Source organism: Zootoca vivipara, chromosome 1 (genome assembly GCF_963506605.1).
Source record: "Zootoca vivipara chromosome 1, rZooViv1.1, whole genome shotgun sequence".
Lineage (NCBI taxonomy): Eukaryota > Metazoa > Chordata > Lepidosauria > Squamata > Lacertidae > Zootoca > Zootoca vivipara.
Window position 1 is genome coordinate 1,871,916 of NC_083276.1, and position 27,004 is coordinate 1,898,919.

Below are 27,004 nucleotides of genomic sequence, written 5' to 3' on the forward strand. Positions count from 1 at the left end.
TTTCTCTCTCTCTCTCTCTGGTTTCGTTTGTTCGTTTCTAATTAACCACAAAAGCACCTGAAGGTCTCTCTCCTTCACTTCCACGTGGAAAACTATGGCGTCCGCAGCCCCTTTGTCGCTCCATCTCTTTTGTCTTTTATAAACTCCCAAGGCTCCCTTTTTTATATATATTTATATACTTTTAATGTTTGATTCTTCTTCTTATTCTTCATCATCATCATCTTCTTCTTTTTTATTTTTTAAAAAATCGTTTTTGAGTCAGTCAGTGGAGGAATCTTTGGTAGTTTTTGTTTCTTTTTAAAAATGTTCTCTTTTCCTCATGCCACCTCGTCTGCTGTAGCCTCTGCCGGAATAAGGTCACCTCTGATGACTTAAGACAGACATGAGAAGGAAAACGGGGAAAATCCGTATATGTGGCAGAGTCCTGACTGTGCCCGAAGGTATATCTGAAGAGAGAAGGGGAAAGAGAGTTAGCAGGCATTGGAGTTAGGCAGGCCTCTCCCTTTCCTGTTTCCCACTCTTAAGTCCAGTTCAATGCAGTTTTTTGCCCTCACAAAAATCTGACCAGATTTCAGATGCATTCCTCCTAGAAAGCACATTTTCCTAATAAACTGTCCTTCCATCACTCCTAGTCTTTCAGTGAGGAATTTGCTCGATGAGTTCATTATCCTCCTCCCCTTTCAATGGGATGAGCTGGAGGTTCAGTGGCTAACAGGGGCTCAGGGCCGGCTTACCCATAGGCGCTAGGGGTGGGGGCACCCAGGCGCCGGGATCTCCGGGGCGCTAGGCCAAGAGTTCGGGGCTGAGATTTGGAGTCTGGGGGTTGAAATGTTCAGGTTTCTCTTAATTGGCTCTCTGGGAAACAATCAGACTCTTGCTTCTCAAACTAATAACTCTGGGAGTCAATTAAGACTGGGCAGAAAGCCAAGTTCTGCCAGAGACATAGCAACTGCTCTCTCATTGGTTGAAGGTCAGCACTGAACCCTGTTATTAAGGAATGCTAGCACATTTGTTCTGTGTGGTGGTGTAGGTGAGAGTTAGAAGGAGACGTGCTGTATCAGATGGTTGTGTGAGAGAGAAAGAGTAAGGATTTATTTTGCTTTGCTTTGTATATAGAAACTCTGTTTTTCTTTTATTTAATAAATCCTGTATATAGTTATTCTGCGTCCAGACGTCTAGTCATTGAAACCCCTGGAAGTTTCTGTGTTGTGCAGCGATACTCTGCTACGTTTGGGCTAAAGCCGCTAGAGCTACGCTTTATCAAAATTCTAAGAGAAGGAGCCAGGCCAGCCAACAGCCGCTGCCGAGTGGCGCAGAGCCCATCGGAGCACCACAGGCTATTCCGCTGCGGGCGCTGAGGCAGCCTGCTGGCTCTGCCCTCCTGAGCGCCTGGGATTGGTGGGCCATTGACGGGCCTTCCCTCCCAGACCTCTGTGGGGTTGCTCTTCTCCTGCAGCGGCATGGGAGAGAGTTGCGTGCCTCACCGAAAAGCAACAACTCTGAGCCGCCCCCTAAAAAAAGCTCAACAACTTTTTTTTACATCCCGGCACCGCATATGCTAAAGACGGCCCTGCGGGGGCTTGGACTACATGACCCTCACGGTGCCTTCCAACAATTCTATTTTTCCAGTTGTGCATCTTGTTCTGTAATGCCATTAACTAGACCTGTATTCCCCCCCCCCCTTTTCTGGGCTAGTTCACCCTTATGAGCAACCCATAGCTTCAATTCGGTGTTGGCCTGAATGTCGCGTGGGGTTAATGACAAACGAGCAGCGTCCTTGGCTAAAGGGACAGAGCGGTTAGCCACTTAAATGGCGATTAAGGGGCTGTTTCCCCATTTGCAAGTCTTCTGTTCCAAAGGAAGCAGTCAGGAGACATTAAGCCTCTTACACATTTCATGCCGTAATACGAGGGGATGTGCATGGAAGAGCGAACCAGAGAAATAGGAGCAATCTGCGGTAGCATTTTAATGTTCTAATATGCTCTGCTGAATTGTAGCACTTTAACCTGCTCAGAGACCTTAGGGGGAAGGGCAGGAAACAAACAAACAAACAAACAAACAAACAAACAAACAAAGGCCCGGGGGCTGGATCTGGCTCAATTGCTTTCTGGATCCGGCCTGCGGATGGTCAGGGAATCGCCGCGTGGATCGGCATGGGGATTCTGATTGTTAGGGCTGTACCATTCCCGCCCCCCGTAGCTGCCAAGTTCTCCCTTTTTTTAAAGGGAAATTCCCTTATGCTGAATAGGCTTCCTCGTGAGAAAAGGGAAAACTGGGCAGCTATGCCCCCCACCGCGGTGGTGCCTCCTCCCTCCCTCCTCCTAGCTTCTCCCCGCCCTGCCTATAGGAGGAAGGGGGCTGGGATTTGTTGAGCCACAGTTGGCTGAGTGCCATTTTAAGCAGCCTCTCTCCAGAGCCAGGTCTTTCGTGCCGCTCTTTGCCCCTCCTCCTCGGCCGCCGCCAGCCCCTACCGCTCATAAGGCACAGGTAAGCAGCCACCTGGGCTTGTTTGGTGCTGTGAGGAAGGGAGCGGAGAGTCGGCGGGGGAATTTCCCCCCTCCAAAATATAGTCCAGCCCCCCACAAGGTCTGAGGGACAGTGGACCGACCCCCTGCAAAAAAAGTTTGCTGACCCCTGGCGTAACCCATTGCAATTTACTCAGTGGTGGAGCACATCTAAATAGAGCCTGGTTCAGGTTCAAGGGGCAAGTCCCCAAAGGGGGCGCGACAGGGAGGGAGCCCGCTGCAGCACCGGCACAGGGGTGCCCTCGCACTCCCCAGTCCAGGAGAGTGGGCGGCACAGCCTTTCTCTGTCCTTGGGTCATGATTCACCCTGGGAAAGAGGAGCTGCGGCTGGGCATGCCAGGTGGGGGCAGGACACACAGAGGGGGATCTTCACCCTCCATGCTCTCCAGCCCCCACTACCGGCAGGGCGCAAGGGGTGTCTCTGCGTGGGGGGGGCGTCGTCTAGTTTGCACCCCCCCCCAGATTGTCCACCCGGGGCTACGGCCCCCATGCCTCCCCCGCTACGCCACTGAATTCACCTGTTCCTTAGTAGTGGATTATATTTAGAATACGCAACAAGCCCTCCTGTTGATCATGGCTTATTTATTGTGCTTTCCTCTAAGTCCGCTTTTTCTTCCCATCCCAGATAAAAGCATTTATTAATTGCAGTTTCTACCCATTTAATATAGCTCATATATTTTGCTTTTGGGGGGGGGGGCAACACATCAAATTTTGGCCACGTTTATTTTCCAGAGCCTCCTGTTCATTCCCATGGATGCAGTCTAGACAGGGGGCTCCTGTGGTTATGCTCAAGGGTTTGAACTTAAACAGCTCAGGACCACAATACTTCAAGGACCGCCTCTTCCCATATGAACCTACCTGGACCCTGAGATCATCTTCTGAGGCCCTCCTTCATGTGCCACCTCCTCAAGAGGTCCAGAGGGTGGCAACACGAAAATGGGGCCTTCTCTGCAGTGGCTCCCTGTCTGTGGAATGCTCTCCACAGGGAAGTTCGCCTGGCGCCTTCATTATACATCTTTAGGCACCAGGCAAAAATGTTCCTTTTTAACCAGGTCTTTGGGTGAACTGATTGACATCTAACACCCTTTTAGAATGTGGCTATTTTTGGAAGGGGGTTTATTGGGTTAATGCTTTTGGTTTGATTTTATATGTTGTCATCTTGTTGTGAACCACCCTGAGACTTCCGGGTATCAGGCGGTGTATAAGTTGAAAGAAAGGAAGGAAGGAAGGAAGGAAGGAAGGAAGGAAGGAAGGAAGGAAGGAAGGAAGGAAGGAAGGAAGGAACTTAGATTATTACGTTTACACTGGGGCCTTGGAGCAGATTGTGGCTGGGACACTGCTGCGAGGATGAGGGTGGGTCAAAGAGAAGAAGAAGAAGACGAAGAGTTTGGATTTGATAGCCTGCTTTATCACTACCCAAAGCAGCTAACATTCCCCTTTCCCTTCCTCTCCCACCACAAACACTCTGTGAGGTGAGTAGGGCTGAGAAACTTCAGAGAATTGTGACTAGCCCAAGGTCACCCAGCAGCTGCATGTGGAGGAGCGGGGAAGCGAACCCGGTTCACCAGATTACGAGTCCACCGTTCTTAACCACTACACCACACTGGCACTTACGATTGTTTACATAGTCCTCTTTTGTGCATTCGCCTTCCACAATTGAGATGTCGTCGATGGCGATGTCGCCTTCGATGCCTTTGCCACGGATTCCTTCAAAAACAACCTGCAATGAGATCACATGAGATTCACCTGAAAAAGATGATCAGTGCAGCAGGAGCAACAGCAATAGGGGATCGTGCAAGCCGAGTTGCTTCCAACAGATACAGGGCCAGTTGAATCTCCTATTACTACTATATCTCTCCTTTCTGAATGTTTGGTAATCTGGTTTAAGAAGGCACCATCCACAGTTCCTTCTATTTCTTTACATTTCTTTACTATGTACCATATGTGGTGGAAATGCAAAAAGAAAAAGGAATTTTGGGATATGATTTACAACAAACTAAATTATTTTAGTTAACCTTTGTCAAACAACCCGAAGCCTTTCTCCTAGGTATTATAGGCGTAGATATACCGAAAGATTTGAGGACGCTATTTATGAATGCAACCACAGCTGCGAGAATGCTATTAGCCCAATGTTGGAAAGGAGACAATATACTCACAAAAATGGAATGGCAGGCAAAACTATTTGAGTACGCTGAGATGGCAAGACTAACAGGGAAAGTTTTGGTCATCATGATGACCAGAAATTTAACACAGAATGGGACAAATACAGACAATACCTAAAAGATAATTGTAAATATCTGAAATCTTTGGCAGGCCTTGAATGACTCCTGCAAGGTGACATAACCTATGGATATATTGGATAAATATAAACTAGACGTTATTCGATATGCAGTTAATATAGAATTGTAGAGGACCCACATGGAGGGAAGTCTTACGGTAATACTTTACTATATACCGTATTTTTTCGTCTATAAGATGCCCCCATGTATAACATGCCCCCTAATTTTTGACATTATTTTTAGGGAAAAAACCTAGTTTTATACTAGGAAAAATACGGTAATTTTATTTCATTTTCAACATTTAAGTATTTTTTCAACATTTAAGTATTTTTTTTCTTTTTATGTACATCTCTGATGGAGAATGATAATTGTGATGTATACTAAAAAATCCATAAAGATTAAATGCAAAAAAGGGGAGAAAAGAAGGCATCGTCCAAGTCTTCAGACTGACTTGGAGATCTATAGCAGATCCCCACAGTAAGACAACAGTTGTTTCCCTCACCTACTGCTTTTACCCATATACTCTCAATCGGCCTTCCATGTTCCAGGTCATGGATTTCTTCATAAGTGTGCACATCCATTACATGCAATGCTATTCCTTCTCCCTTCCTGTTTAGTCTATTCCTTTTGAACAGGTTATACCCCTCAGTTTCTTACATTCCAGTCATGAGTTTTATCCCATCAGGTTTCAGTAATGCCTACCAGGTCATATTTGCCATCCTGAATTAAAAGCTCAAATTCGTCTTGCTTGTTTCCCATACTCTGTGCATTAGTATAGAGACAACTGAAACCATGAGGCAACTGCTGTCTCTGCTCCTCTGACTCCGAATCAGTGTCTGAGATAAGAGCAAGGAATCAATATTGCAGCTCCAGGGACATAGCATGGGTCCTGACAGTCCTGCGTCTGTGCATCATGTTCCTCTATCACCTGGAATGGGTGATCTTCCTCTCCCTTATGGGCTCCCCTCATGCCACCTGGCCCAATAGCTTGAATTGTGGATAGGTGGGGTTCAATGAGAGCCATCTTCAAATATTTCTTGCCATGGGATGGAGTACCTGGTAAAGTGGTAGACTCTCCTTCCTTGGAGGTTTTTAAGCAGAGGTTGGGTGGCTATCTGTCAGAGATTCTTTAGCTGTGATTCCTGCAATGCGGTGGTTGGACTAGATGACCCTTAGGGGTTCCTTCCAACTCTCTATGATTCTATGATTCTTTGTGGTTAATGCATATCTTATGGTGGTTCAGAAAAGGATTATGTCAGACTGCGAGACTGCAGTGAGATCTCCAAAGGTCCTTTGGGCAAGGACTGGCACTCTTTTCATCTATACAAAACAGCACTCCAGTAATGTTAAATTCTAGTTTATACTAGGAAATGCTCTTGCTATAATTTATCCCTGCCTTAGCTGGTCATTTAGAATCAGGGATTGCTGCAAGGCATTCATAATCCCTTCTTCAGATGAGAAATGCTTTGCCGATGATATGTGGGCCTGGAAAGCATAAAATAAATCTTGGATGCACTTCAGTGTGCGAATTAACCTATAAAAAGCTTTAATTTCTGTGCTGGAGCAACTGCATTTACTGCAGACAGAGATTCACTCTGATTCACTCTACTTAAAATTAACTGGGAGGTTTACATCCCTTCCCATTTAGGCTCTGAAATGCAAAATAAAGTTTGGTTGGCCCAGGAGCTGCAAAAAAAGAAAGAAAGTAATTTAAAGTTCCAGCTGTGCTGACATTTATTCTGCTTTATTTGTTCAGCGTTTTCACGGCCCTAAATTTGTTTTATGCTGTAAAATAAGAAAAGGAGGGGCAGGAAACTCCAGGAACGAATAGACAAATTGAATGATTCCACCGAAACAGACTCTCGCCAATCCTGTTCACGGGGAAAGTAAGAAGGACAGGGCATTGGAGTTAGCAATGAGTTATGCAAAAGCTATAAACATCACAGATACATCCAGGGTTGGGGTTTTTTCAGTGGAGGGGGGTATCTTGGGGATGGCAAAGTTCTTGGAGTACACTGCATAGGTAGGACCCCATAGGACCCACATTCACTATCTCCCTGCCCTCTCTATACTTGTAAGCAGTTTCCCTCTTGGTCTGAATGCCCTCCCACATCAGTATTCATTGTTGTTTTCATTCTGCAAATGACACACCATTGATTAGTGCCTCCCCCCTCTGCAATTTGCATTGTGTTTCCTTTGCATTGAAATAAATGGGGTGGACCAGCCTAACCGTTACACAACTGATGGCGTAATTAATCATGGGAAATGAGGCCACAGGCGAGAGAGCAAGATGGGAAAAAAGCAGGTTTTGTCAGAAGCCGAATTGCAGCAGAGTGGAAACAGAGCTGCATGTAGCAAATATGTCTCAGAATGGAAATTAGTGCTGTATTATCTCCCTAGTTGCAATTCAGTTCTAACCATGGCGACTGAGAGGCAAGCGCCACTGAGTTTGAGGTATCTATGAAAAGGCAACATGGTTGTGAGTGCACCACAGGGATAACTTGAATTTCATGGGATGCCCCTCAAAAGCAGCCAAATCTTCATTTCCTCTGCAACGTGTGAAATCCAGCCCCGTAGCTCTGGCAGGTGCAATAACACTAAAGGATCATTTTTGTTCATCAGCTATGAGCAAGAAACCAGAAGGGATCTATTCAGCCACCTGACCCATTTCAGGAAGCCTCTGCCAATCACCTGCATATGCTCCAGACCTTCAGACCTTTTCAGATGCATATGCAAGAGGGGAGGGAATGCTTTGCCTAGCAATAGAAAGTCCAATATTGATGCCTAATCAGCAATGTCATCATATGCAAAAATAAAATAAAATGTTTTGATCAGCAACCCAATGAAGAGATGAGGAACACAGTATAATATTGGAACTACTGGACCTTGGCCACCGTCTGCCAGTTCAGAAGTCTCTGAATTTCATCCATCTTTGACGTTACATCTAAGACCAGGAACACGAGTTCTCCTGTGACCATGACCGTCCCAAAGGAAGACATGCCATTTCAAATTTGAGCTTCACCACTCAGGAATGTCCTCCTGACTTGGGCGGCTATTTAGACACACGCAGTGCAATCCATTGCTCAGACGTAAGCCCCACCAATGGCAAAGCAACTAACTCAGGGGAATATAAGGAGGGTTCTGAAGAAGGATTAGGCCAAAGGGGTCCCATCTAGTCTGCAGCCTGCTCTCATAGGGACCAACCAGGTGTTCCATGGGAAGCCTGCCAGAAGGACCTGAGTGTGAGATCACTCCTCCAGGCTTTATTCCCAGCAATTGGTATTCAGAGCTCCCTGGCAAGTGGGTAGGCCTGTAGCAGACGGCTATGGGGATTTATTAATATGATGGCCACCTGTCAGGGTTGCTTTAGCTGAGATTGCTGCATTGCAGGGGGTTGGACTAGATGACCCTTGGGTCCCTTCCAACTCTACAGTTCTATGATTCTATGATATGTGATTCCTGCATTTCAAGGGGGGGGGGTTGGATTGGATGATGCTACCAGAAATACAGCCTCCTTGGTGGCTAAATTTCTTTTTTTAGCTTTCAAGCATCATAAGACTAAAATTGACTGTATTGATTTGGGGCTATCTGTTTAGCCCTTTTAAAGTGTTGGCTGTGTTTAAAAACCCTTTCAGATGTTTTAACTTTGTATGGATAACTGTATCTTTTTCTGACTGACGGTCAAATAAAAAGGATGATGATGATGATGATGGTGATGATGATGATGATGATTAGATGACCCGCAGGTCCCTTCCAACTCCTTAGCCCTATGATTCTAGAGAACCTTTCGTCCAAGGTCCTCTGGGCAGATTACATTCAAGTCAATAATCTCACCGGCTGCTTTTGGCCATAATCAGATTGGAGCTTCAGTTTGTTAAGTTGGAGGAAAGAACTGAACACTTGCAGAATCTCAGTGGGATCCCCGTGTCTCTAGCACTTGCAATATGAGACATCCAGTGAAGCTCAGTGAAGTTATGGGTGACGATTCCTGCCTGGAGATTTTTATCTTTTGTTCCAGCCTGGCTGGGATCCTGCCCCCAAACACCCCAAAAACTTCAAAACACTGAAAGCAATTCATAAGCTTTTTGCTGGCAGTGTGCTTTCTCCCATGAGTGCACATTCATGCTTAACAGATTTTTTTTAAAAAAAATAAAGGAACCTCATTGCTACTATGAACCGTCGCTATGTTTTCCTTTGCAGTATAATTGTGATGGTTTTTATTGCGTTTCATATAATTTTTGTTGGGATTGAGTGGAATTGTGCAAACCTTAGGCACGTCGCTTGTGCTTTGTGCATGACAGGTCAGTTTTTTATAAAGGAGGAAACCAAGAAAGCGTGGGTTGAAAGTGAGACTATGGCCCATTGACCCTCCTTTCCTCCTCCTCCTCCTCCTCCTCCTCCTCCTCCTCCTCCTCCTCCTCCTCCTCCTCCTCCTCCTCCAAGACAACCATCCATTCCTTACCTGAAACGAAGTGTTTGGATGTATATTCACTCGGGCCTGAGACCAATGCTGCCCTTTGTTTCCGCTCGAAGACCAGAAGGGGTTTTCTATGGAAGCCTGGTTCTTTAACCGCAGGTAGACATTCAAGGTTCCTTTGGGGGAGAAACAAACACACAACAGCAGAAGGCAAATGTTAGGAGGTTGCGAGATGTTGGATGATGGGATGCCGCGAGAGAAACCTGGAATGGGCCACAGACCCAGAGCTCTTGAATCACAGACTCACAGAACTGTAGAGTTGGAAGGGACCCCCAGGGGCATCTAGTCAAGCCCTGTGCAATGCAGGAATCTCAACACACAGTTCTCCTCATCCAATCTGAAACCACACCATTCTTTGCAAATGCGTTAGCAGTGATTTGAAGATACATAAGAAGCATAGCTGCCAAGTTCCAGCCTGAGAAATAAGGGACTGGACCAGAAGTAGCAGACTGGAAGTAGCACTGCCGCCATTTTGGAACTGGGCGGAGCATGCTCAGAAGCTACTTTTGATGCTGCTCTGCCCTGTTCCAAAATGGCCACCACACCAGAAGTTGAGCTGCAGCCATTTTGGAACTGGGCAAAGCAGCATCAAAAGTAGCTTCTGAGCATGCTCTGCCCAGTTCCAAAATGGCCGCCGCGCCAGAATAAACCGGGGAACCCCCCCCCCCAAAATCCATTTTTTCGGCTGGGAACAGCTGGAAAAACGGGGGTTTCCCGGGGAATACGGGAGACTTGTCAGCTATGATAAGAAGAGTCTGCTGGATCAGACCAAAGTGGGCCCATCTAGTCCAGAATCTTGTTTTCACAGTGGCCAACCAGATGCCAGCTAAAAACCTGAAAACAGGATCCGAGCACAAGAGCAACTCTCCTCTCCTGCGGTTTCCAGCAACTGGGATTCAGAAACACCACTGCCTCTGACTGTGGAGCAGGGCCAGGAGCCATCGATATCCCTTTCCTCCTTCACAAATTTGCCTAATCCTCTTTTAAAGCAAAGAAAGTTTGTGGCCCATCCCTGCCGCACACCTCCTTGCACGGTTTTAGATACCCTCCCTTTTCCTGCTGGCTTTTAAGGTGAAATTTTGGCCCAGTGACAGGATCATTTATTTTATTTATTGCAGATCTTAATGTTGGGTGTTTTATTATGTTTTTATATGCGCTGGAAGCCACGCAGAGTGGTCGGGGCACTGTGACAGTCGTACCTTGGAAGTCAAATGGAATCTGTTCCAGAAGTCCGTTCGGCTTTCAAAACGAACAAAAACCAAAGCGTAGAAGCCCCGTCGGAAGTTTGGCTTCCAAAAATAGTTTGCAAACCGGAACAATCACTTCTGGGTTTGCAGCATTCGGGAGCCAAAACGTTCGAGAACTAAGCTGTTCGAAAACCAAGGTACGACTGTATTATTATTCTGCTCATCACATTTTATATTTTAATGGAGTATTTTCACCGTGTTAGTTTAATGGAGGTAGTAGCAGTTGTTGTTGTTATTATTAGCAGTAGTATTATGCTTTTGAATTATGGTGCTGGAGGAGACTCTTGAGAGTCCCATGGACTGCAAGAAGATCAAACCTATCCAGCCTGAAGGAAATCACCTGGTCCCATCACCTCCTGGCAAATCGAAGGGGAAGAAATGGAGGCAGTGAGAGATTTTACCTTCTTGGGTTCCATGATCACTGCAGATGGTGACAGCAGTCACGAAATTAAAAGACGCCTGCTTCTTGGGAGAAAAGCAATGACAAACCTAGACAGCATCTTAAAAAGACATCACTTTGCCAACAAAGGTCTGTATAGTTCAAGCTATGGTTTTCCCAGTAGTGGTATATGGAAGTGAGAGCTGTACCATGAAGAAGGCTGATCGCTGAAGAATTGATGCTTTTGAATTATGGTGCTGGAGGAGACTCTTGAGAGTCCCATGGACTGCAAGAAGATCAGACCTATCCATTCTTAAGGAAATCAGCCCTGAGTGCTCCCTGGAAGGACAGATCATGAAGCTGAGGCTCCAATACTTTGGCCACCTCATGAGAAGAGAAGACTCCCTTGAAAAGACCCTGATGTTGGGAAAGATGGAGGGCACTAGGAGAAGGGGACGACAGAGGATGAGATGGTTGGACAGTGTTCTCGAAGCTACGAACATGGGTTTGACCAAACTAACTGCGGGAGGCAGTGCAAGACAGGAGTGCCTGGCGTGCTCTGGACCATGGGGTCACGAAGAGTCAGACACGACTAAATGACTAAACAAATTACTGTTATTAAAATGCATATTTACGCACCCTGAACTTTAGGGAGATGGTGAGATTAGAAACTGAAATATATATTTATGTGTACGTGAGTATTAAATATGAACAGATTTATATTATAATGATATATTATTTTTATTTTGCCAGCAAATGTCTCCTTGCAGAGCCCAAAGTAGCACCTGCCCTATGCCCTCAAAACTTCAGACCTCAAACCTCCGAGGGCACTTGGCGAATGCCTCAGAAGCTCATTCCAGCTGACTTGGTGACTTTGCGGAAGAGTAACCCCAGAAAAGTTTGAAAGGAGCTTATCCCCCCAACACGTGTCTTGCCTCCGAGGCCTTTCATTCCCGCTTCTAAGAAGGAGCAGCGTTTTCATGCATATGGATGTTGCCAGCCAGCCTCGTTTGATCTCCGCAAAGAGCTTAAGAAGGTTTTAAGACGCTGGGGTGTTTGGGCAAATGGCGCTCGAGATGCTCAGGCCCCCAACCCTTCCCCCCCCCCCCAGACTCAGGGGGGAACCTTTTCAACAGCAGATGTCAATTCAGCTCAGGAAGCTCCCTGCCCTCTTCCAGCTCCATTACCCTAATTTAACAGTCTCCAAAATCCCTTGGCACGGATTCTGGCCGGAATAATCACAGGCAGGGATGAAAGATGGATGCAGTCGGTCGACAAAGCCTTGCGATGTGGCCACTGGAGGAAGGAATCCACAGCCAGACCTGTGGCTTTGTGTCCCAGAAAGAGGCACAGGGAGTCCTTTTCAGGCCCGAGGACCATATTCGTATCTGGGTGACCTTCTGAGGGCCACCTGCTACTTGTGCCCAGCAGGGCCAGAGGCTGGTTTGGAGGCTCCAGCTGGTGCAGAATGTTGTTGGGTTGCTGATAAACACAGCACACCGTGGTTAAAACAGCTGCACTAGCTGCACATCCATTACGGAGCTGGGTTTGAAGTCCTTGGATTAATTCCCAAAGCCCTGAACAATTTATGTCCGGAGTCTCTCAAGGATTGCATGAACCCTTCGATCCCAACTCGATCTCTGATATCATCTGCAGGAGTGGTGTTGGTCATTTCCTGAGTTGGTGAAACTAGTCCAGTCCTGTGGAACTCCCTGCCACTAGAGATTCAGCAAGTGCCTTCTGTGCCAGCTTTTAAATGCCTGTTGAAAACCTTGCTATTTTGCCAGGTAGTTATGAATACAACCTTCACTCAGTAGTTGATTGATGTCAGATTTGAACTCTATATGGTTTTTATTGTACTTTTGTCGTAAACAACTTTGATATACACATATATTTAATCATACAGCAGTACATAATTTTTTAAAAATATAAATGAAATAACATAAAATAAATTATCACGCCTCTTTGTAAAACCAATGCCATATTTGGACAACATTTTGCGGTCATTATTTAGGCTGTGTAGAGATTCTTCAGGTACCAGAACTGAAGCGCAAAACGTGGAGTGAGTTTTTATTTTTGCATTGTATTGTTTTCTGAGTCATAGGAAATTATAATAATAATAATAATAATAAACCAAAGTGGCTAATAAGTCCAATTAATAATAACCACAAATAAATAAATAACTGGCTGTAACTCAGGGGCAGAACAGCTGCTTGGCATGCAGAACGTCGACATCTCTTTTTAAGGGGGGAGGAGGGTCTCAGATAGCAGGGGCACCTTTCAGCTAGGGACCAGGCTGACATAGTATGAGAAAGCATCTATAAAAAAATAAATAGTGGGTTTGCCAGTTTATTCCCCAAAGGAGGTATGCCCAACAGGCTATAGTCTTTGAAAGCTCCACTTTCTGGCTCCAGGTGAACTGAGATGAATTCTTCCTAGTTACCAACTCTCCTTCCCTGGAGGTTTTTAAGCAGCGCTTGGTTGGCCATTTGTCAGGGATGCTTTAGCTGAGATTCCTGCATTGCAGGGGGTTGGACTAGCGGACCTTCGAGGTCCCTTTCAACTCTACGCTTCAGTGATTCTATGATTCTAACTGCTGAGGTGTAATGGAGTGTTTGTGAACATTCAAGCTTCTCATCAGTTTGAAAAAGCCCATTAAGAATAAAGGCTGGCCACGGTGAGAGACAACGGACCTCCCTGGGGCATTTAGCTAAGCCAGAGCTCTCTTCCACCAACTTCTCCACATCTGAATTCTCTCTGGACGTCAAGCAAGAGATGCTGAAAAGGGCAAGGCCAGCAGCAATGTTTGCTAAGCAGTCTCAGTTCTTCCCCAAAGACCAAGCGCTGGAGATGAAGGACAGAATAAAGGGCAAAGGTAGGGGAGACGAGGAGACGAGGAGGAGAGGCAACTTTCCTGCCCAGAGAACATTCAACCTCACTCAGAAGATCTGGGCAAACATATCTTGTGACAGCAGTGAAATTAACACGAGCTGCGGAATCAGCTCACCTATGTGTTTTCCGTACATTTAACTTATATGCAAAATTCATCATGCGAAATGCTGGACTGGAATTAAGATTGCCGGAAGAAATATCAACAACCTCAGATATGGAGATGACACAACCTTGATGGCAGAAAGCGAGGAGGAATTAAAGAACCTCTTAATGAGGGTGAAAGAGGAGAGCGCAAAATATGGTCTGAAGCTCAACATCAAAAAAACTAAGATCATGGGCACTGGTCCCATCACCTCCTGGCAAATAGAAGGGGAAGAAATGGAGGCAGTGAGAGATTTTACTTTCTTGGGTTCCATGATCACTGCAGATGGTGACAGCAGTCACGAAATTAAAAGATGCCTGCTTCTTGGGAGAAAAGCAATGACAAACCTAGACAGCATCTTAAAAAGCAGAGACATCACCTTGCCGACAAAGGTCCGTATAGTTAAAGCTATGGTTTTCCCCAGTAGTGATGTATGGAAGTGAGAGCTGGACCATCAAGAATTCTGATGGCCAAAGAATTGATGCTTTTGAATTATGGTACTGGAGGAGACTCTTGAGAGTCCCATGGACTGCAAGAAGATCAAACCTATCCATTCTTAAGGAAATCAGCCCTGAGTGCTCACTGGAAGGACAGATCCTGAAGCTGAGGCTCCAATACTTTGGCCACCTCATGAGAAGAGAAGACTCCCTGGAAAAGACCCTGATGTTGGGAAAGATGGAGGGCACTAGGAGAAGGGGACGTCAGAGGACAAGATGGTTGGACAGTGTTCTCGAAGCTACGAACATGAGTTTGACCAAACTGCGGGAGGCAGTGCAAGACAGGAGTGCCTGGCAGGGTCTGGTCCATGGGGTCACGAAGAGTCGGACACGACTAAACGACAACAGAATCTCGTGACAGCAGTGAAATTAACACGCGTGGCAGAATCAGCTCACCTATGTGTTGTCCGTACATGTTATAATAGAAGCTGAAGCAGTATGCCGTGTTGGTGGCTCCATAGGGGTTTTTTGGGGGGATGCTGAAAAGAGGGCTGGTCAGCCTGGCCCGGTCTCCTTCCTTCCTGGGACTGGAGGCTTCAATGTACATGAAGAACCCTGCAAAGAGGAAACAGCACGGTCAAATGGCGAATGGCAACCGAACCCAGGAAATAGCTTCTTCTTCTGCCCAGGCTGTAGACCGTCAGCAGGTAAATCAGTGGTTCCCAAACTTTTTGGGGGGGCACTGCCCCTTGGTTCCATAAAGTCACCCCCAGGGCGTATAAATAGCATTATTCAGAATAGCTGTTTGCATGATCCACTAAGGAAGCTGGCAATGCAATGCAATTCAAAACGGTAGCAATTAATTGTGCATACATTCAAAATGTAGTTGAACTATTCAGTTTAATTCAGGCTTCCCCAAACTTGGGTCTCCAGCTGCTTTTGCACTACAATTCCCATCATCCCTGACCACTGGTCCTGTTAGCTAGGAATGATGGGAGTTGTGGAGACTCAAGTTTGGGAAACTCTGGTTGAATTGATTCAACAAAACTGATGAAGTTGATCCAATGATACCAGCTTTCCTTATTTATTTATTTATTTTGGTTTTTAGGCAATTATTTGGCTGGCTCTATTTCTTTTTCTTTCTTTTTTTAAATAATCTTTATTAAATTTAAAATCAATATAAAACAAAAAAACCATCTAAAATACACACAAAATCAATACATAAATAAATAATCATATACTTTCAATCAAAACTTATTCCATCTTCTCAAATATATCATCAACTTGTCTTGTACATCTTCCATTCAATCTTCACATCTTCTTTTGATACCAGCTTTCCAAGCTCCGACAGCCATTTAGCAAGAGTCTTAGAGGCCACATTTAGCAACTATGTCACATTCCTGTAACAGGTAGGTAGCCGTGTTGGTCTGGATCGAAGTAAAATAAAAAAAATTCCTTCAGTAGCACCTTAAAGACCAACTAAGTTTTTATTTTGGTATGAGCTTTCGTGTGCATGCACACTTCTTCAGATACAGTGAAATGGAAGTTTCCAGGCACTTATGTAGAGAAGGGGTGGGGAGGGGTGGGGATGGGGAGGGGGGATCACTCAGAAGGGTGGTGGAAATGGGTGATTGACTGACTGATAGCTGTTGATGACCGCAAACGACTGCAAATGGTTTTGCATGAAAAAGCAAGGGTTGAGATGGCTGAAGATCGCTTATCATGTATAATGAGATAAAAATCCGATATCTCTGTTCAAACCAGGTCCCTCCATGGTTTTGAGCTTGGTGATAAGTTGCAATTCAGCAACTTCTCTTTCCAGTCTATTTCTGAAATTCTTTTGTAGTAAGACAGCTACTTTGAGATCTTGTATAGAATGTCCTGGGAGATTGAAGTGTTCTCCTACTGGTTTTTCTGTCTTCTGGTTCCTGATGTCAGATTTATGTCCATTTATCCTTTGGCGTAGGGTTTGGCCTGTTTGTCCAATATAGAGAGCTGAAGGGCACTGTTGGCATTTGATGGCATACACAATGTTAGAGGATGAGCAATTAAATAGTCCTGAGATGGTATGTTGGATGTTGTTGGGGCCAGTAATGGTGTTGTCTGGGTGTATGTGGCAGCAAAGTTGGCATCTGGGTTTATTGCAGGCTCTGGTACCAGTGTCCATGTTAAGTCTGGTGGTTGTATTATTGTGGGTGAGGAGTTGTTTAAGATTGGGTGGCTGTCTGTAGGCAATGAAAGGTCTTCCTCCCAGAGCTTGAGAAAGGGAGCTGTCATTGTCCAGGAGAGGCTGTAGATCTCTGATGATGCGTTGTACTGTTTTAGCTTGGGAGCTGTATGTGATGACTAGTGGTGTTCTGTTATTTTCTTTTTTGGGTCTGTCTTGCAGCAGGTTCTCTCTAGGTATCTGTCTGGCTCTGTTGATCTGTTGTTTAACTTCATCAGGTGGATATTTTAGTTCTAAAAAGGTTTGCTGTAGATCTCTTAGGTGAGATTCTCTGTCTGTAGAGTTGGAACAGATGCGGTTGTAACGTAAGGCCTGGCTGTATACGATGGATTGTTTGGTATGTTTGGGATGGTAGCTAGAAGCATGTAGATATGTTTGTCGGTCAGTTGGTTTTCTGTATAAGGTGGTGTCTATACGTCCATCCTGTATTTTTATAGTAGTGTCCAAAAAAATGTATTTCTTGCATAGATTGGTTCATTGTTAGGTTGATGGTGGGGTGAAAGTCATTGAATGTCTGGTGGAAGGTTTCCAGGGTCTGTTGTCCATGTGTCCAGATAATAAAAATATCGTCAATGTATCGCAGGTACAGCTCTCTATATTGGACAAACAGGCCAAACCCTACGCCAAAGGATAAATGGACATAAATCTGACATCAGGAACCAGAAGACAGAAAAACCAGTAGGAGAACACTTCAATCTCCCAGGACATTCTATACAAGATCTCAAAGTAGCTGTCTTACTACAAAAGAATTTCAGAAATAGACTGGAAAGAGAAGTTGCTGAATTGCAACTTATCACCAAGCTCAAAACCATGGAGGGACCTGGTTTGAACAGAGATATCGGATTTTTATCTCATTATACATGATAAGCGATCTTCAGCCATCTCAACCCTTGCTTTTTCATGCAAAACCATTTGCAGTCGTTTGCGGTCATCAACAGCTATCAGTCAGTCAATCACCCATTTCCACCACCCTTCTGAGTGATCCCCCCTCCCCATCCCCACCCCTCCCCACCCCTTCTCTACATAAGTGCCTGGAAACTTCCATTTCACTGTATCTGAAGAAGTGTGCATGCACACGAAAGCTCATACCAAAATAAAAACTTAGTTGGTCTTTAAGGTGCTACTGAAGGAATTTTTTTTATTTTACATTCCTGTAAATTCTTAATGCGGTGGGTGAACATGATGAAAAGACGCCAGATTCCCAATGTCTAGTTTAGAGTCACTTAGCAGGAGTTTTAAATTGCCACTTCCAGTGGCTCCCCGTCTGTGGAATGCTCTCCCCAGGGGAGTTTGCCTGGCGCCTACATTATACACCTTTAGGCGCCAGGCAAAAACGTTCCTTTTTAACTAGGCCTTTGCCGGACCTGATCTACATCCTATGTCCTTTTTAAAATGCTGGCTCTTTTTAGGGGGGTCCTATTGGGTTGTCATTTGTATTTTGATTTCATGTATGTGATCCTTTATATGACCTTCATGTATACGGCGGTATAGAAGTAAAATAAATGAAGATGGCCAAGGGACACATTCCCCTAGTGTCTCTCCCAACAGAGTTCATCACCCAGGGTACCCAAGACATTACAAATGGAAGAGTGAAGGAGCTCTTGTGCGTGGTCAAAAGCCAATCTGAGCTTTAGGCCGAGATATGAACTTTACCTTCCTTGGATCCTGACCGGTCAGCGCTGGGCCCTGTGTTTGGGGTGTACTTGGTGTCCCGGAGGATAATATTTTGCCTCGTCCAGTCAAAGTTGTCCTTCTCGTCTTGGGTGAACAAACAAATGTTGCCGTCTTCAAAGCCGCAGTGGAATTCTCCTGCCAACAGACGGACACCAGATTCGCATGAAAAAAAGAGGATTTCAACAACTGGGAAGCGTTTGGGGCTCATCTTCTCAAGCAGGCTGAATGCAGACAACCCCGAGACAAGGCTCCACTTTGGACCTTAGCCCTGGCAACCTCTAGGCGTAGACAGCCTGGGAGGTCAAGCAAAGCTTTGCCTGCATGCAGGCACACATAAAACAGGCATGTCCAACTAAGAGACTGCAATCTACTCCCACTATATTAAAAAAAATGACAGCGATCTACCCATTAGATTGACCAAAGTTGTTGAGCTTTTTGGGGGGGAGCCTTCTCCAAAGTTGTTGAGCTTTTCAACACTTGATTGCTGTTGGGCAATCAATCTGGATCACACGATTGACCAGGATCGACCAGGGATGCCCAGCGATTGACCGGTAGATCACGATCGACCGGTTGGACATGCCTGATGTAGAAGATTTCTTGGTGGGGGCAGGAAAGAGCAGTGGTGGAAGGAAGTGTGGGGTGGGGTGTCAGGTGTAAAGCAGAGCAGAACATCCCTAGGTACCGTGTTTCTCATATTATAAGTCATGTCTTATATTAATTTTTTCTTCAAAAAAACACGACATGGCTTATTTTTGAGGGATGTCTTATTTTTTAATAAAGTGCACGCGGGCGCTGTTTGCCGGGCTTGTCAAGCCCAGCAAACAGCGCCCGCCGATCTTCGGTGACAGGCGGGGGTGGGCGGAGAGCGGAGAACGATCTCCGCTTCCCCCCACCCCCGCCTGTCACACAGCACAGGTCGGCGGGCGCTGTTTGCCGGGCTTGTCAAGCCCAGCTAGGAGCGCCCGCCGATCTTCGGTGACAGGCGGGGATGGGGGGAGAGCGGAGAACGATCTCCGCTTCTCCCCCACCCCCGCCTGTCACACAGCACAGGTCGGCGGGCGCTGTTTGCCGGGCTTGTCAAGCCCAGCTAGGAGCGACCGCCGATCTTCGGTGACAGGCGGGGATGGGGGAAGAGCGGAGAACGATCTCCACTTCCCCCCCCACCCCCGCCTGTCACACAGCACAGGGCCGAAGATCGGCGGGCGCTGTTTGCCGGGCTTGTCAAGCCCAGCAAACAGCGCCCGCCGATCTTTGGTGACAGGCGGGGGTGGGGGGAGAGCGGAGCACGATCTCCGCTTCCCCCCCACCCCCGCCTGTCACACAGGACAGGTCCGAAGATCGGCGGGCGCTGTTTGCCGGGCTTGTCAAGCCCAGCAAGGAGCGCCCGCCGATCTTTGGTGACAGGCGGGGGTGGGGGGAGAGCGGAGAACGATCTCCGCTTCCCCCCCACCCCCGCCTGTCACACAGGACAGGTCCGAAGATCGGCGGGCGCTGTTTGCCGGGCTTGTCAAGCCCAGCAAACAGCGCCCGCCGATCTTTGGTGACAGGCGGGGGTGGGGGGAGAGCGGAGCACGATCTCCGCTTCCCCCCCACCCCCGCCTGTCACACAGGACAGGTCCGAAGATCGGCGGGCGCTGTTTGCCGGGCTTGTCAAGCCCAGCAAGGAGCGCCCGCCGATCTTTGGTGACAGGCGGGGGTGGGGGGAGAGCGGAGAACGATCTCCGCTTCCCCCCCCCACCCCCGCCTGTCACACAGGACAGGTCCGAAGATCGGCGGGCGCTGTTTGCCGGGCTTGTCAAGCCCAGCAAACAGCGCCCGCCGATCTTCGGTGACAGGCGGGGGTGGGCGGAGAGCGGAGAACGATCTCCGCTTCCCCCCCACCCCCGCCTGTCACACAGCACAGGTCGGCGGGCGCTGTTTGCCGGGCTTGTCAAGCCCAGCTAGGAGTGCCCGCCGATCTTCGGTGACAGGCGGGGATGGGGGGAGAGCGGAGAACGATCTCCGCTTCTCCCCCACCCCCGCCTGCCACACAGGACAGGTCCGAAGATCGGCGGGCGCTGTTTGCCGGGCTTGTCAAGCCCAGCAAGGAGCGCCCGCCGATCTTTGGTGACAGGAGGGGGTGGGGGGAGAGCGGAGAACGATCTCCGCTTCTCCCCCACCCCCGCCTGTCACACAGCACAGGGCCGAAGATCAGCGGGCGCTGTTTGCCGGGCTTGTCAAGCCCAGCAAACAGCGCCCGCCGATCTTTGGTGACAGGCGGGGGTGGGGGGAGAGCGGAGAACGATCTCCGCTTCCCCCCCACCCCCGCCTGTCACACAGGACAGGTCCGAAGATCGGCGGGCGCTGTTTGCCGGGCTTGTCAAGCCCAGCAAACAGCGCCCGCCGATCTTTGGTGACAGGCGGGGGTGGGGGGAGAGCGGAGAACGATCTCCGCTTCCCCACCCCCACCCCCGCCTGTCACACAGGACAGGTCCGAAGATCGGCGGGCGCTGTTTGCCGGGCTTGTCAAGCCCAGCAAACAGCGCCCGCCGATCTTTGGTGACAGGCGGGGGTGGGGGGAGAGCGGAGAACGATCTCCGCTTCCCCCCCACCCCCGCCTGTCACACAGGACAGGTCCGAAGATCGGCGGGCGCTGTTTGCCGGGCTTGTCAAGCCCAGCAAACAGCGCCCGCCGATCTTTGGTGACAGGCGGGGGTGGGGGGAGAGCGGAGAACGATCTCCGCTTCCCCCCCGCCTGTCACACAGGACAGGTCCGAAGATCGGCGGGCGCTGTTTGCCGGGCTTGTCAAGCCCAGCAAACAGCGCCCGCCGATCTTTGGTGACAGGCGGGGGTGGGGGGAGAGCGGAGAACGATCTCCGCTTCCCCCCCCACCCCCGCCTGTCACACAGGACAGGTCCGAAGATCGGCGGGCGCTGTTTGCCGGGCTTGTCAAGCCCAGCAAGCAGCGCCCGCCGATCTTTGGTGACAGGCGGGGGTGGGGGGAGAGCGGAGAACGATCTCCGCTTCCCCCCCCACCCCCGCCTGTCACACAGGACAGGTCCGAAGATCGGCGGGCGCTGTTTGCCGGGCTTGTCAAGCCCAGCAAGGAGCGCCCGCCGATCTTCGGCTCTGTCCCCCGATGCGCGACGGCTCGGGGAAGCAGGCAGGGAGCTCCTGCTGGGTCCCGCGCCTTCGCCTCTCGCTCGGTCAGGGCTACACGACATGGCTTATTTTCGGGGTATGTCTTATTTTTCACCAACCCTTAGAAATCCTGTCATGGCTTATTTTTTGGGGATGCCTTAAAATATGAGAAACACGGTAGGTTTAGCTGAAAAATCATCTGAATTCAATGGGACTTCTGAGAAACCCTGTCTGGGATCGGGCTGCAAAACCCATTGAATTCAGGAGGACTTGCAGCCAGGAAAACATGCATGGGATTAGGCTGTAGGCTGCACAGAATTCTATAGTAGTGCTTTTAAAAGCTGGGAGCAAAAAATTCAGAGACTGCACCGAGGATCCTAGGGAGTGGGCTGGCTCTGCTTCTCTTCCCTTGCCATCAAAATACCCCAGGGCAGAAGGAAGAGAGCAAGATTGTTCCACGAGGCAAGCAGAAATGTTTGTATTTATGGAGCGATCTCCTTAGTGCTATGTCACATTCCTTCTTGGATCAATAAATAGCAGGCTCATAGCCAGCATCTTACCTTCCAAGTCCCGGACTGCAGAATCCGGGACCGGCAGCCGTGTGACACCGGAAGTTGCGTCAACGTAACTTCCGGTGTCGTTTTGCCCTTCTATGGGCACCAAAAATGGCCGCCGCCGGCTTCGAAAGTCGCTTCTACGCATGTCAGGAAGTGCGTCGACGCAACTTCCGGTGTCGCTCCGCCCATCTATGGGCACCAAAAATGGCCGCCGCCGACACCGGAAGTCGCGTCTATGCACTTCCGGGCATGCGTAGATGAAACTTTTGAAGCCGCCGGCGGCCATTTTTGGTGCCCATAGAAGGGCAAATCAGAAAGAAAAAAAATGGCCGCCGGCAGGGGAAAATAACGGAGAAAAACGGGAGACGAAGTGATACGGGGGACCACCGGGAAAAGGTAAGTAAAAACGGGGGTTTCCTCGGGAAAATGGGGTACTTGGCAGCTATGGCCAGCATTGAAGAAAACCTGTTCCCATGATCTCAGGAACCATCATGCAAAATTTGGTTAAAATCAGTGCTGCTTTGAAAAGTTCGGTCTGCCATCTTGATTCAAAATGGCACCCAACCATATCCGAACACAGGCAAAAAGCTGCTCCCTTGATCTAAGGAAGCATCATGCAAAACTGGGTCGTGGCATCTAAAGAGGTGTCCAAATGCTTAGCAAACAGAGGCAAGAAACTTCCCTAAGCATAGATTACTTTTATTGACATTTCATTCTAATTAATGCAGAAACCAGGTATTACAAATACTTACGTAGGTGAGGATTCATCGGGGCTAGAAGGGAAGGAGAGAGAAGATCCTAAAATTAATTCATTTCTGCACATGCTGATGAGAATTTTGCGGCTGATTCTCTGCCCCCTCTAATTATCTTTCCAAATCCACTTAAATTCCATTCTCAGTTTGTTTTATTTAAGGCATTTACATTTATTTATTTAAGACCTCAATTTTTCATACCAATAAATGGTGTGCATACAAAACCACACACAGAAAATGGGATTTCTGATGTTGCATTTTTTTTTTTGGTCAATTTAATTTTGTCCAGTTTTTTATATTAACTTTGAACTGGCCTTATTTCTTTAAAGTGAAAGGCATTACATAAGTACTTGTCTGACATAAATGCATTAAAATGAACATTTCGCCTCCGGTTCAAATGGGTTTGTTTTGTAAGTGCATGTTCATGTTTCAGTAAAACGACTTCTGAGATGGAGGGAACGGGGAAGGAAATCCTGGCACTCTGCCCAACTCTTGCTGATACATCGGAGGAGATTTAATAAATAAACAAATCCCCGAAAAGCCGTATAAATTTTATAAATAAAATATAGTGAATAAATCCAAAGATAAATGGTGTCATGTGACTCCAAGGCTACAGGGGAGGGGAAGCTCTCGGATCTGAATAGTATCCAGAACCCATTTGTTTTTCCCTGCATCCTATTATTTCAGGAATAGGGGAACCTTCGCTCCCACTCGATGTTGTTAAATGCCAACTCACATCAGGCCCAGGAACCATAGCCAATGGTTTATCGGGGTGGGGGGCTGCAATCCAAAAACATCTGGAAGGCCAAAGGTTCCCCATTCCTGTCATGTTTCATGGAAAGAGGTTTGAAAAGCATTGTGTATATAAGAGGATGAGAAGAGCCTGCTGGATCAGGCCAATGGCCCACCTGGTTCAGTATCCTGTTCTCTTGGAGGCCACCCAGATGCCTGCGGAGAACCTGAAATCCGATCATGAATGCAACAGCCCCCTGCTCTCCTGCAGATTCCCAGAAACTCTAGCCTTTCCCTCCACAGATTTGTACGTTCCTGATTTCAAGGCCACCCAAGGTGGTACCCCCCCTCCCCCAGCCTCCTCTGGAAGCATGTGCTATAGCAGGGGTCCCCAGACTTACCAGCGTTTGGGCCGGTTCCCACCGCGCCGATCGCGCGGCGGGCCGGAGGGCAGGGGAGCGCGCGCCTGTGCGGGCCGGCGGGCGGGGGAGTGCGTGGCTCTTACTGGCGCGGCGGCGCGCTTCCAGGGTGGGAAAAGCGCCGAAAATCCGTTGTGCGCATGCGCGTGGGCCTCCCCCGACCCGGAAGTGCACCAGAAATGACTTCTCCCGGGTCGGGAGAGGCCCATACGCATGCGCACAAAGGATTTTCGGCGCTTTTTTCCCAACCCGGAAGAGCGCTGCCGCGCTGCGCGCCGTAAGAGCAGGTGGCGGCGCGGCGGGCGGCGGGGGTCGTCGCGGGCCGGGTCTGGGGACCCCTGTGCTATAGTTTGACTATGCAATGTGTAAAGAAATATGTGGCTTGCCCAAGAGGTCTTTGCAGACAAGACCTCGCCTTCCTTTCTCCAGCCCATCTCATTCACTCGGGTTCTCTGTCTTCCCTCAGGCAACTCTTCAGAAGAATAGCCTGCTACATCTGGCCAGTGGCCCTTCTAGTCCAGCATCCTGTTTTCTCTCTCTCTCTCTCTCTTAGCTTCCACATGCTTTATTGAAATTAATTGATAACAAAACATTCTTGTGTCCAAGTATACAAATAAAAATCAGTTCCATCTTATTTAGTCCATTTGACCATACATTCTTACTAAAGTTCATAAGACTTCTTGTCACACACACCCAGTGTATTTACCATTTCTACTATCTGTTGTACATATAATTATTGTTGTTGTTTAGTTGTTTAGTTGTGTCTGACTACGACTCATTGATATCGAAAGACAACAGGACTGCTCAAGATGCCCCGAATATAGAACTGGAGAAATTGAGAGATACATAGCCGCCCCGGCACCCTACCTCTCCTTTCTCCTGTCAAAAAACGCAAGAAGGGCCTTCTCACTTGCCAGAAGCACGACATTGCCCACGGCTGTGCTGGAGGGGCTTTACAAAAAAACCCCATACGCCCAAAGACTCTGAGTATGCCCACTAGGGGAAATAGGAAGCCCTGAGCACTTGTTCTTCAGATGCCCCCTCTATGAAGAAGCTCGAAGGGAGATCCTGGATCCCATACTGGTGAAGTTAGCAAGCCTCCTGGAAAAGCAATTATACAACCTGCTCTTGCTAGGCAAAGACCTGAAGATAACCAGGGCAGTCGCCAGATTCTGTGCCCAAATATGCAGACACAGACTTTCTCCCGAGTCCGCCTGAATTTTCCCAAAATATGGTACCCCGAGTGAGCTAGGCTCAGTTTTCTGCAGCTTCTATTTTAAGGGTTAAACTTTTAGCATAGTTATATAATTAACAATTTTCTTTTAAATGTTGTTCAAAGCGTATTATATACGTTACGCTCCCGGAAACTGTTCTTTCAAAGGGATCCATTTTATTTTTATTTTACTTTTAAGAGCTGGTCCTCGACCGTAATAATAAATAAATAAATAAATTTAGTTGTGTCCGACTCTTCGTGACCCCATGGACCAGAGCACGCCAGGCACTCCTGTCTTCCACTGCCTCCCGCAGTTTGGTCAGACTCATGTTCGTATATAAAGCAATATAATTATTACTTTGTTCTTTTTATGTTATCTTATAATTTCTTTCACCTTTTCGCATTTATTCTCCTTGTTTCTTGTTGTTGTTATTTTACACAGAGGTCATTCAAATGCTGCCATAGATGCCACAGCATCCTGTTCTCAAGGTGGCCACCCAGACGCCTGCGGAAATCTGCAAGAAGGATCCGAGCACGGGAGCAACCTCTCCTCCTGTAGTTTCCAGAAACGGGTATTTAGAAGCCTTGCTGCCTCCAGCTGTGAAAGCAGAGCATGGACTTCATCCTGGTTGGAGCCATCGACAGCCCTCTCCTCCTCCATGAACCAGTCCAATCCTCTTTTAAAGCCATCTAGGTTGGTCGCTGCCACTGCCTCCTGTGGCAGGGAGTTCCAAAGTTTGACTATGCACCGCATGAAGGACTTTCTTTGGTTTGTCCAGAATCTTCCCCCATTCCCCTTCATTGGAGGCCCATGAAAACGCCTCCAGTGCCGTCCTTTCCACATTTACGGATCTGAGCCCATTTAAAGCAAGCATAACTCAAGCGCTACCCTGGTCTGAAATTTGACTCAGCAAAAACCCTTTTGAAAGAATACTTTGATTCAGCTGCACTGCCCCCCCCATTCCTTTCTCTAAGAATAATAATCAACAATTTGCTTCCTGTGTAATTTTCCACGGGAAAAACGTAGTCAATTATTCAAGATCGCCCTCTCCGTGTTTGCTAACACAATTCCTTCTCATTTGCTGAGGAACACACTCTCTCTTTTTTTGGCATTCTCCTGACTCCAAATGAACGCAAATTGTGGGGGGCGGCGCTGAGCGACACTCGCTTTGTCGCCAAACGTTGTGGCTTTTAGGGAAGCTATCATTAATGGCGGACCTTGAATGGCACAATATTCATATTGTTCTCAGTGCGGCGACCAGGGCGGAATGGGTGGGTCGGCAAACAAGGCTCACCCCCCCCCCCTGTGATTGACAGGAGCACAGAAACAAACCCAACATGCTGGTTAGTTATTTGAATGTCAGGGACCAGCACCAAAAAGAGAAGCTGGAAATATGGGGGGAGGGGGGAGAGCTGCAGCTCACAGTGATTCTTCTGCTGTCCCTTCTGAAACGTCTAGCGCTGGATGGATGGGAGAGGCTGGTGAAGCAGTGCAGGGTGGTGGATAGAGCGCTGGGCTACGACCCCAGAGAGACCAGGGTTCGAATCCCCCCTCGGCCATGCAGCTCACCGCAGGACTTTAAGCAAGTTACCAACTAAATGAGACCAACTAACTTCACAGGTTTGTCGAGAGGAGAAAATGCCAAGCAGTTTCCCCTAACTATGCAAATATATGCATTTCTGTGCACATTACTAGGCTGGAGAACTGCAGTGCAAAATTCAGAGAAGAGAAAATTGGGAAAGGGTGCCTCTGTTTCAGCTCGAAACAAAATAAAATAAATTCCTTCCAGTAGCACCTTAGAGACCAACTAAGATTGCCGTTGCTATAAGCTTTCGTGTGCATGCACACTTCTTCAGATACCTGATGGACTTCCATTTCATGCGGCTCAATGTGGTGCCTTACGCAGTTCTAGTTACAGGTAGGTAGCTGT

General features: G+C 47.8%; 1 protein-coding gene across 1 annotated transcript in view; it reads right to left on the reverse strand.

Moving 5' to 3' along the window:
• Nucleotides 1–200: 200 nt before the first annotated feature.
• MDGA2 (MAM domain containing glycosylphosphatidylinositol anchor 2) overlaps nt 201–27,004 on the reverse strand; it is a 372,105-nt gene continuing 345,301 nt past the window's right edge. The window contains exons 12-17 of the mRNA XM_060269123.1: nt 22,710–22,730; nt 18,259–18,414; nt 14,835–14,993; nt 9,267–9,397; nt 4,140–4,245; nt 201–446 (exon numbers count right to left, since the gene is read on the reverse strand). Of these exons, the coding sequence (XP_060125106.1) occupies nt 358–446; nt 4,140–4,245; nt 9,267–9,397; nt 14,835–14,993; nt 18,259–18,414; nt 22,710–22,730 (662 nt within the window). The 3' untranslated portion in view covers nt 201–357. The remainder of the gene's footprint in view (nt 447–4,139; nt 4,246–9,266; nt 9,398–14,834; nt 14,994–18,258; nt 18,415–22,709; nt 22,731–27,004) is intronic.